The sequence below is a fragment of the Seriola dumerili genome, unplaced genomic scaffold (assembly GCF_002260705.1).
Source record: "Seriola dumerili isolate Sdu_G_001 unplaced genomic scaffold, Sdu_1.0 BDQW01000226.1, whole genome shotgun sequence".
Lineage (NCBI taxonomy): Eukaryota > Metazoa > Chordata > Actinopteri > Carangiformes > Carangidae > Seriola > Seriola dumerili.
The window spans coordinates 6,667,093-6,679,568 of NW_019174481.1; the positions used below are offsets into that span (position 1 = coordinate 6,667,093).

Genomic DNA, 12,476 nt, shown 5'->3' on the forward strand with positions numbered 1-12,476 from the left:
CTGTAGCTTATGTAACAAAGGCAGCTATCACAAGTAACAGCTGAAGAAGACCTGAACACTCCTGTGTGAATTCAAAACCTCCGGTGATGATATATCACACTGATTATCTAATTAAGTTTTGACATTTTTGGAGCAGAATCTCAGCTCATTATAACTGTAGTTCCAACACATCAGAAAGGCCTGATATAACAAGCAGCCACTCCTTGAATGCCACCTTGAATTAAATAAGTCTTACATGGCCTGGTGCAGACAGTTGTCAGCATGGATAGAAACACGCTTGCTGTAAAGTGCTCTCCGTAGCCTTCTTAACAGGATTATTCTGCTCCCGACAGTGCACTTACTAATTGTTTAGGCAGCTATATTAGACTTCTACACCTCTCTAATTGGGTTAGAATGGCGATTTGTTGAGAGCTTGATGCGCTTCAAGGTTGTTTCCCATTTTAGAAGGACATGTCCTTATAGTTTTCTCAACACACATGCCCTACATGGGCTAGAAAGACATTTCTACTGATATGTTTCAAGATTAGTTTCACATGTTGAAGGATATGATGTATCTTTGAATACTATCAAACAGATCCAATCCTGAATGACAACAGGTGAAGTCCATTACCTTGATTTCTTGACACTTAACATTATGAACATTTTTTTGCGTTTATAGGGAAATTATTTATGCAAAATAACTTACATACACTTCTTGTACAATGTCATATGGCCTGCTGGCCCGTCCACGGGCCCATTAGAAGGTTCTGTTCTGATGGAGTAAACGCTAAATAGTTTGTCAGTATAGACAGATCAGTTGGACTCTCTAGAATTCAAATATTTGGTTCATTTTGCGCTAACCATAAGCACATAAATATTATTTATTAATATCTATCAGCATTCTGTACCAGTGGAGCATGGTGACTGCCTGCCATTTAGATGTGTAGAACTCTGATTCTCTCTCCATTCCTCCATTATTTGTATTCCTTTAGTCCATAAGGGTCCACAGATCACAAATATCAAAATGGTTCCTTATATAAAAGTATTCCAGGTAATGAATATCGTCATGAGAAGTCTAAAGCAGACGACCTGCTATTGTTGGTTAGCTATTTGGCTACAAAATGGAGGCCTCCCTGTAAGGATCCAATCAGATTTCACTTCAGGGGGGTCGGGGGAAGATGGCGAGCTTAACCGAGCATAAGACGTAATGACGTGTTCTCTCCATCTGAAAAAGTCTGTTTTTTTCACCGCTCTTATGAATGACTAGCTTGTAGATAGACATCTCCTCTGACCAATCAGAGGCATCAAAACACTTCAGTATGTTTTCTATTATTTCATATTAAAGAGTTAAAGTACATTTCTTCCAGTTTTCCTTTTGGAGAGGTTTATGGGCACCAGTGAAAAAATCAACTATAAAGGCCTACTAAACTAACCTATAGGTCTAGAGGCCTTAAAGCTTCAAAGAGTTTTTGACAAGATGTAGAAGTATTGTGGAGCTTTTTTATTGTTCTTGTATAAAATTATATCCTGTTGGTAGTTATGTAATATGACTTTTTTTTTTTACAGGCAAGGACTGAAAAATACTAAAAAAATACCATGTATGAGCTGATGTAGTTTAGGTTGGGTTGTAGTCACATACAAAACAAACACATTTTCAGAAACTAGAATATGTAACCTTTCACAGGAGGTCTCATAAATGCATTTTGCCCTTTCAGTTCTATATATTATAAGCAAATGGATGCAAAACGTAATGTAATACTTGCCTTTACCTGAGAAACATTAAAACAGGAACGGTAAATAAGTATTTGGTCTATGTACAGTTGCACATTTATAGAATGTACCATTCCAAAATCATTACAGCCTGTGTCAAATACTCCTTGATTGAGATGCGGCAAAACTGTAAAGTGAAACGGAGCAGAAATCTCATTAAAAAGATGCACAGACAAAACTCACAAGGGTGTAACAAATGATAAGTTGACCTTTATGGCCTATGGATATCCCAGTGTCTCCATGCTACCCCGTTGACTCAACTTTATGGCGCAGCGGGGTTAATGAAATCGTTGTTTCCCCCATGTCAGCGTCATTAATGTTTTATTTTACATGAGTGCACAGAGCACTTCACTTACAGGGATTTGCTTTTAAACAAGGAGGCAGAGGGGATCCTTCACATTTACAAGTTACACCAATGACAGCATCAGGATGACCTTCTCTTATACAAGCAGATTACAGTGTGTCAGGATGGTGACGATGTAAAAACCTTTTGTCTCACTCCTAATGACCGCTGTAAATTACAGAGTACATGCCTCAGTGCACTGATGGGGGCAAACACAAAACTGAGGATGGTCTTTACGCAGATAACCTGCATACTCCTCCCTTTTTTCAGGCCTAGGTACTGCTTATAAAACAGACATCTGACAGTGTTGTACAGTTAAGTTGCACATCAGTGGATGTTGTGGTGTCTTACCACGAAGAATTCTCTCAACAAGAAGCACACAAGCAAGATTTTCCAACCAAGGATGGCCTATATTTTATGCATTTTGGCACTTTTGTGTTTTGCAACATGTGTTGCAGAAAACACACAGACTGCGAAGCGATTTAAAGACCTGCAACTTCAGCAGGACTCATTGCCATGGCTTAACAAATTACAAGACAAACAGGTGAGATGCCTTTATTTTCACCAATACCCTTCTCTGTGTCTCCATGGCTGAAACCAGGCCCCGAGTCCCAGCTGTGATTATGCTGCAGGCATCAGGATGTCCTGTCTACAGATTTTCAATTTGTAAAGTTTGACTTGTGCACTCACATTTTATTTATCTTGATCTGTTAAAAGAGTAATTTTACTCTCAGACAGCATTTTGGATGCTGTCGGAACTGCCAACCTGATTTCTGTCATTTAATAATCCTGAGGGCTGCACCTCCATGAAATTGCAGATTAGAGATAGAGTAATAACTTTGCATTTCCCTTTCTGGCTATATGATCAACAAATGAAAAACATCTATAACATACAACATTCAGATTCCCAGTTTGCTAGGAATAGCATACAGATAACAAAATTCTCACATTTACTAATATTTACAAGTCTGTCAATGTTAAGAAATCTTTACACTATGTTAATATTTTCTTCCCTAGGAATCAACGAAGACACACAACTTTGTAGACTTCCTTTATAAATTTTTCAAATCCGAAAATGGAATTATCCTCAAAGAACCCAGAGACACAGCGAAACAGGAGAAGAATCAACGTAGACTGGGTACTGGCTACACAACTCGCAGAGCTGGCTGCAGAATATTCTTCTGGAAATCCTGGACTGCCTGCTAACTTTATTCTCACTCAAGTGCCAGACTGCCAAACCGTGAAATTGTTATCTCAAGTCTCTTTTAATCGCCACAATGTAGTTTGGCTCTTGACATACACTCATATTCATACTTTGGTTGATTGCCGATTTAAGGTCCCATGTTATTATGTAATCATTGTGTTTTAAGATAAAGGAAACACTCACACAAATGAACAATTGAAAGAACATTTGTGTCCTCCTTCAAAATAAAAACAACTGTCTGAGAATATAAAATTGACACTTCTGCAAACTGTGTATGATTACTATGTGAATTAAGCTTTCATTTTCTATGTAGCCACAAAAGGCAACATTTTTGAGGCATGACTTCAACAAAACAATTAGCAAGACACCTTCTAAACAGATTGTGGACTTGATTATTAGTATCCTGCTGTGCTTCTGTTATCTTACAGTGAGACTATGTAACTTTAGAAGATTATTGCATCCTTCCTCTTACGTATAAAACGTTTAATTCATAAGCAATAAAGCAGAAACTTGCTCAATTCAGTACTCTCGGGGCTGTTGCTGCCACGGTCTTTCTCGGTCTGGTAAGAACAGTAGCTGAATGTTTGCTGTATGATATAGAGTGATACTGCTGTGTCACTGACAATACTGAGACAGACTCTTCTTGTGCAACTGTTACACTATGTTTTATCATTTATCTTTATCCCATAAATGTCATAACAGAAGTTAAATGGTCTCACTTTAAATTCAAGTCTTGACAGTCATTTTTTATTTCACTATTCAAAGTAAGCTGTACACGGTTTTTGGCTGTTTCTGAGATGCCGGAACTACTTGGAACTGCACCAACATCCATGTCTGTTTAAAAGCACCTCAGCCACTTTTCATTCTCGCAGTTAGCTGAACAATAGCTGACCCTCCTGATCCTAAATGCCTGCATTATTTAAAGTACCCTGGCAGCCTGGAGAAGGTGTACACAATGAAGTGGGCACTGAATATTTAATGGTCGGTAAATGAACAGTCACAGTGGAAAAGCTGCTGCAAAACCCTACTTGCCCTGCTTGTCAAAGGGACGTAGTTAAATGAGCCCTGCAGAGAGCTGAAAAACTCAGCAGGCTTCCCTGACAGCCAGCTGTTTCTCCACTGGCCTGTGGAAATGAGTGTGGTGTTTGAGTGTGCACCTGTTTTCTCCTAAATCAGTCAAGATCACTCATATTCATTTATTCATTCATTCATCAAACAAATCAAAGTATTTATTTCTGTATGGGCCTTCTTTTGTCAGTAGTTTTCTACTCTGTCACATTATTTTCACTCCAGCAGAGGAGGCTGTTCTTCTCTTTGTTAAAACCACACAGACTTTAAATGCAATAAATGTCTGCAGTGTGTTTGATGTTTCCCAGCGATCTTCATGGTAGACCAGCAAAGCAATAAACCAATAGCTTTACAGACATCCATTCATCTTCTACGTCTTTGATGTTCCTTCAATTCTCATACCACTGATTGAGGTATATTTTTTCCTATACTGTGGCTTCGCTGTGCAATCTATACTGAGACAAAAAGACGTGTAGGCCTGTGGCATTTGTGCATGCATCTGCATTAGTGCACAATTCATATATTGCCTTTGCATATATCTGACATGCCTATGCGTGCTTATTTGCATAACATATGTCTTGCAACATCATATATCATTGCACTGATGATTATGCGTTTAGGTAGCTCAGCAGCAGTTCGTATCCTAGAGGTCTTTCTGTTGAAAAATGCATTGATCTCCACTGTGCATGTACAGTATTATGCATGTGTGTGGAAAAGAGGTAAAATTGTTTGTGAGAATTACCTGAACTCATTAACCTCAAGCAGGTAAAGAAGACGGCTGGTGGGACACGAGGAGAGAAGAGAGAGATGGATGAGATGTAGTGTGCTGAAAAGGAAGGCTAGATTGAGGAAGAACGTATCAAACTGGATAGAGGAGTGGAGAGGGAATAGAGATTAGGAAAGTGAGAAAGTAGAGGAATGGAGGGAAAGAGAGGTACAAAGAGGATAAGCAAGGGGATGAGAGAGAAAATTATTAAAGAAGCAGTGTTGGAGCATAACTGCAGTCAAAGCTTGGCTTAGTATCCTCTCTGTCCCTGGGCTATTGGGATTCAACAGAACAGCTTCCCTCTGTAACAGGAAACCACTGCCAGCACATTAACATGCTCATACTGCAGAGCTTCTTCAATAAAGTGATAGAGTGTGTGAGAGTAAGAAAAACAAAGTGTGTTAGTGGATGTGTGGGCAGGTGGCTGGGTGAGTGGGTTTACAGTGCATGTGGGTGCATGTGTGCATGGTGCATGAACTTTTATTTGTCTTATGTCTCCTAAGTAACAGCGCGTTTTGCTTGCAGTATCCCTCACAGTATTCATTTGCAAACAGGAGAAGCCGAAAAGCAGCAAATAACAGAGAAAGGGAGGCAGGAGAGAAGGGAAGTGATCTGTTTTTACTGTCTCAGGACAGTGGACTGTCTCACAAGGTGCCGCAGCAGAGACTCTATTCAGTCTCTTTAACCATCAGAGCTCATTTCATTCAAGCATTTATAATCATTCCCAAGTAGCTCCTCTTTCCCTCCTTCCTTCTTCTGGAAGTAAACATATTAGAACCAATTATCCAATACTTGTGCCGACTCTGAGCAGTTGATTTGGATGTAAAAGACGCAGATAAAAAACATTGAGCCGCCTGGATCAAAGGAGCATCACTGAGCCTTAATTGAACAGAGACCAATTATTTTTAATGAGTAGAACTGAACGCCCCACTTCTGAGAAGGAGTTCCCTCATTCTCTCCCTGGGAGGACGAGAAAAGAGAAACAAGTGGAGTCCCAGTGGCGCAGGCCCACACCAAAACAACAGGCCAAAAAGAGGTAGACGGAGAGGGAAGAAAGATGCCTGGGATACAAGATTGAAAATATTTTTTACTCTGTGAGCTCATGAGTCTGCTAAAGACAAACAAAGTCATGTACAGGCCTGTATAAATAACTGTACAGGTCGTAAATAGATGTCTGTGTTGTTGACCCAGCTAATTGCAAAAACCTATGACTTTTCTGATGGTCAAACTCTTCATTCAATACTTATTTCCAGCAAAAGAGCATTTTCAATTTCACAGCAGATACCGGTAACAAGTTTTGAAACTCACAAACCAAAATGTAATTTGAAACAATCCTGGCAAAGGGATTTTTGTATCGCACAAGAAGTTGTAAACTGAGCCAGCTCTGACCTTTAAAATGCAATGAAAGCCATTCAGTTTCCTGCCACAAATCTGCCACATGTTAACCCAGATGGTTTGGGAGAAAAGAGGAGAGAATGAAATGATATGGTACCATGGGATGAGAATTTTGGAAAATACACAAGATGTTATTTAATCTGTCAAAACATATTTAGTGTCGTTTTAAAAGCACCACCTGTTTTGTCTGTTAAACGACTATTATAAGGGATTAAAGCATCGAACCGATTTATATCAGGTGTGCAGTTAGTTCAGGGTATTCACAGGCAAGCTGTTGGGATGATCAAATTTCACAGCCGCTGAGCTCATGGAGAACCCAGATTGGAAATAGTTCGCAGGGAGCAAGAATGTACTCAGTAGAAATCATGACAATCTTATTTCTCCAGTGACGAAGGAGAGAGTTTTTAGCCATGCGAGCAGTGTTGGTCCTGGCTGGTTGGTTGGTTGGTTGTAGGGCTACAAGCAGCTCAAGGTTTCCATTTATTGTGTGAAACATCTCTACATCTACTCGTTGGATTGCCACAAAACTTGGTACGGGCACTCTCAGTATGAATTAATAACTTGAATTGAACTTCTAATGTCATGCCATCATCTGGTGTACATAACTTGTCCAACACTTTGGTTTATGACCAAATGCCTGCAACACTAATGATATTGCTATCAGCCTCAGCTGTTTTTCTGTTTGTGCTAAATGACCTGCTAAACACAAGGGTATTGGTGGTATCAGTGTAAACAAAGTTGGACAGAAAGATGGTTGAATTGTTAGGAGAGAAGAGGTCACACACCAAACCCAATCACACGCAGAAAACTACCACATTCTAAAAATATCAATCTACAGGATTCCTATACATTTTCCCTGCATCCAAGTCCAACCAACTATTTTCTTCGCTGACATGATATAAACATATTTCATATGTCATAATCCGTGCGTCCAGCATGTCCAGTTTGCTGTGAAGCTTTGGGCAGAGGCCAGTTTGTTGGCTAAAATGAATCCTGGCCACATCATCAGATTTCTGTCCAAGGTTATTTTTGATTTGGGAACATCACCTCTGTAAAAATTGCATTGTCAAGCTTAACCTCAAAAAGAGTATTTGGAGGTTGCTAGGGCCTTGTTTTGAAAAAGGTTGTTTGAAATTGAGATAAGTGTGACGCTAAATCATTTCTCACCTTTGTTTTGCGAGCTGCAATGTTCCTATCCTTGTCTCTAGGCTTTGACAAATATGTGTTTCTCAGTGCAAGTCATCAAACGCATTTTCTGCCAACTTACTAACTTATCACGCAGCGAAACAGAAGAACATAATTTCAACAAAGAGAAGAGCTGAAAAAGTTAAACTTTTGGAAAGTTCTTCTTGTGGTAGATTCACTATTATATTATGCAGATTGTGATGAGGTACTCTCGTGTTATTAACATGTCAATGCATTTGAATAATACATGTGAGTGAAGTGATACTTTGAGGCAATGATATTATGGTTATTATGACCATTATGACCAGTGCATTTTCAAACCAGGAGAGATTTGAATACAGCCACTTAGTCTGAGGTTGCCTCTTCCACACAGGAGGAAAGGAGGGAGGGTGGGGGCGGACAGGTGGATGTGAGAGGAGCAGCAGAGGCCACAGGCAGAACTGTAGCTGGAGAGGAGAGGAAAGAAGAGGAGAGTGGCCTTCAAGCTGTTTGCAGTCCTTGCCCTCCCTATGTGTGTCTAAACGGATGACCCTGTTTAGATTAGCGACTCACATGAGAGTCTAAATAGCTGACCTTGACTTGTTTCCACTGTTAGTCAAAGTTAATTACAAAGGTGGCTGCGGTGAACGGGATGGCATACTGATCGTGTTAAAATGTGAGTTGTTTTTGCTCAGTGGTTTTGGGATTACACACATTTGGATAACAATAAAACGTGTGGCGTGACTGGAATATTGTACAATAGGATGGACTGTCATGAAATTTTGTACAGACATTCACTGTCCCCAGAGGATGGCTCTTAGTGGCTGACCAGCACCCGCAGCAGGCTGACAGTTTTGGTTTTAATGATATTTCCTGACAACTATTTGATGAGGATGAGGATGAGGATGAGGATGAGGATGAGGACTCATCCTGAAGATGAGCCATACAGAGTCTCGTGATCCCCTCACTTTTCCTTTATCAAGTGAGTCAAAGTTTTGATTTATTCTAATAAATATCTCAACATCTACTGGATGGATTGCATAAAATTTTCAACAGACATTCATGGTTTCCAGACTATGAACCCTTCTGACTTCTGAGAACCCTTTCACTTTTCATCTACCACCATCATCTGGAGGGATTATATCTCTTGGCTGGCCTTGGAACGCCTCGGGATTCTCCCGGAGGAACTGGTGGAAGTGGCTGGGGAGAGGGCTGTCTGGACCTCTCTGCTGAGGCTGCTGCCCCCGCGACCCGGATCCGGATAAGCGGGAGACGACGAGACAAGACCATCATCTGTTCAAAGTTCAAAATAACATTTTGCCCAATTCTTGCAAAACTTGACATTCCCACCAGCCTCAGCTGTACTTTATATTTAGTGCTAATTAACATGCTAACATGGTAAACTAGGATGGTGAACATGGTAAACATTATACCAGCTAAACATCAGCATTAAGATCAAAGTGGCACTGTGCCTAAGAAGAGCTGCCAGCGCGGCTGTGGACTCTAGTTGGAGCTTTCTTTGAGGCAAAGAGAACTGTGTCGCAAAGATGAATCAACAACGCACAAGATAAATCACAATCAGTATTGAAATGACAAGAAAACAATAATATTCTTAGTCAATGCAGGAGATGGAGAAAGTAGCCATAGTTTCTTTGCCTTTAGCTTAACTCTACCACTCACCCCCACCCCACCCCCCTTTTGTCTATCTCATTTTGTCATCATGGGTAGATATACATTTTTTGTCCCCCAGGTTGCAGGGCTTCTCTCAGCCCAGCTGTTCACTGTGACTGGAGGAAACACCAAAATAGAAAAAAAACAGAACAAACTACCCTCTACCCCCCTCCAGCTTTGCTGTTCTTTGTGCTGCAGCCATCATGCAGGAGAAGACAAGCCACATCCTGAAAGTCAGGGGAGCCTTCATCCTCCTCCTCTTCCTCCTCCTCATTCTCCTTGCAGACGGCACGGAAGGTCTGTTTCCATGACAACGGGAGAATTAAGGACGAAGGAGCGCCATCCCAAAATGACACATTGGATTTAGGGGCTACTGAGAAGATAAATCACCCCCGGTGAATTGATAGAGGAAACGGATTGGATTTTCTGAATCTGAACCGCATTAAGAATCCTCGTTGGTGGATTTAGTTTGTTTGCTTATCCTGCTGCGTCTCTTGTTGATGCAAAGGGTGACATTAATAATAATCATACACAGACCGGCTGTCAGTCATGATCAACAACACACTGAGTCAATCACTGCGTAGGTGAAAGATTTTGATAACATAGTCTTTATTCTTAAACAATCACTAACTTCATTCTGATTTTTATTATCAATGCATATTTTTAATTTCATCTCACAATTCATAATGCATATATGAGCGTGTTCCAATGCAGTGAAATCATCTGCAAACATAAAATAGTAAATTATACTTGATACCACATACAACCAGCCTTTGCTCACCCTTTCATACATCAATAAACCCACCAAAAGTGCTCTCCTTCACTGCTTTCTCACATTGGCTATTTTTACCTCCTTACTTTATTCATCTTTTTCAAATCCTCTCATTCTGCTGTCAACAGTTGACATTGAGTACATCCAATTTCATGCATTGCTTTAAGTCCACATGTATCTCATTTGCACCAATATAAACCTCTATAAAAAGATACCTATATATGCTGGTCTTGCCTGTTGACTTTCAGTGTCACATCTAATATACTGTATGTATCACTGTTATGCTGTAGGTGCTGTGGAAGTTGAACTAATCTACCATTAGCTCTTGCAGGTAACTTGCACCAGCTATGGATCCGGGCCCCAGGTGGAAGACCCTCCCAGATCCATGATGATATATCACTGCGATTTGCACTGTGCAATTGAATGTGTGCTATTTACTGTACATACCACCAAACCGAGCATACAATTTCCAACCAGATATAGGAGAGATGTATAAACTCTCGCTAAAATACTGATCAAAATGTTGCATAAAAAAGTTTTGGACCTTTTCTCCGAAGATTTGAAACAATCTTTTAGTTGCTCTCCCCTCAAAATCAATCCGCGCTTACATCAACTTTTACTTTCATGCGATGGTCATGCTTCGTCTCGCTTCATATAATCCATTTTTTTCAACCTTCCTAACCTGGCTAGGCTTAGCTGTACACCATCTGTAATGATAAAAACACCACCAACCCCATCCCGACCTCTTGAAACACCACACCGGTGGCCAGGCTTTGTGCAACGGGTGCTGGACAACGAGCGGTCAGCCTTTACGTCTGGCCCCATTCACGGAACAATTGTAGGACTTCCTGAGTTAGACAAACTAATTGGGGATTAGGAATGAGTTATGCAGCGTACACAGCGTGCGCGGTGTACCAGTCAATTCACCTTGTTTATACAGCCCTGTCAGCATGTTGAATTATGAAAGAGAAGCTTTCCTCCACAATGCAGCAAATGGCTCATTTCATGGGTCACAAAACCAGGAGGGATGGAGACTCTATGGGTTACCATGTCAGAGAAAACAAACGGTGACATGCTCTCACTGGGATGGTAAGACATCCTTCCTTGAACCTGGCGCAATCCAGACGAACTGGCTCCTCAACGAGGCGCTCTGCTTCCATTGTGATGGGAAAGTCTTAATGATTGTGACCTCTACATTGAAAATATCAACAGGCCAGGTCAGTGGATTATTAAACAGTCAGGCAGTCAGACCAGTGTTGAGAAATCTCTAATGCTTTCACAATGAAAGTAACAGAAATCATACAACCTCTTGAAAACCAGTCAACACAAATCTACACTGCCAGGCCAGCTAAAACAACTTTCTTTAAACCTTCCTCTTGCTTAGAACAAAACAGCACGAGTCTTTCATTAAAGATTATTTCATGATTTGTCCATATAGTTCAAAAGCATGAATACTGGTATATAGTTATACTTGGAGAGTTGTTGTTATAGCCTAGCTAACAGCAGAGAAAGGGGGGGGGGGATTTCTGTGTTTCTTGAGGTGGTAAATGTGAAGTGACCGTTTATGGCCATGGCTCATAGTGCTGATGCTGGTCATTATTTTCCTCTCAGCCTTTGGAGAGATTACTATTCTTTGCCATTTTAGACAAGTTTGGACATCTCTTTACCTAAAACCTCGCAAACATTAAGAGCATACTGAAGCTTTATCAAAACAGTTTCCCTTTGTTTCTGACTTTGACCTGCCTATTCAACTTTCTTTGTCAGTCTTACCTACTGACAAACACCCCAACCACAGACACGTGTTGTCAGCTTGTTATTACTATTATTTAGAGACATACTAGACTGATCTGTTATATTGCTTGTATCCTGTCCTGTCATAGTAGGACAACATAGGGGAGATCATGTGAGAGTGTTTCAAAGAGCCCTATCTGTCCTATTAGTCTCATTAGTCTAACTTACAGTACACACCTGAGTAAATTACATCCCACCCTAAGCACTCTGTTCCCATTGGAGTCCAACACAGAGAACTATCAAATACATTCAGTCTTACCCTCACACCAGAGCAGATAGTGTGACAGTGCGTTCAAGATCAAACTGTGAGAGAAGAAAACATAGGAGTAATTGAAAAAAAACAAAAACAAACTTTCTTTAGTCTAACAAAAGAAAGCCAGAATAACCATGACAGTAACTGGGATGATAAGAGCAAATGATTAGTAGTGATGATGATATAGTTATTAATGACAGCAATAACACAATAAAGCGCATGAGAGTGCAACAGCATTTAGAAAAAAACAAACTCAATGTATGAAAATTGAACATGTATTAAAGCTTGTTTTTCACAGCA

At 40.4% G+C, this 12,476-nt stretch overlaps 1 protein-coding gene across 1 annotated transcript; it reads left to right on the forward strand.

Annotated features, from left to right (window-relative positions):
• Positions 1-2,495: 2,495 nt before the first annotated feature.
• LOC111228932 (somatostatin-1A-like) lies at positions 2,496-3,298 on the forward strand. Its single transcript, XM_022755045.1, has 2 exons — positions 2,496-2,636; positions 3,110-3,298. The coding sequence occupies exons 1-2, from the start codon at positions 2,496-2,498 to the stop codon at positions 3,296-3,298; spliced, it is 330 nt and encodes a 109-aa protein (XP_022610766.1).
• The last annotated feature ends 9,178 nt before the right edge of the window (positions 3,299-12,476 follow it).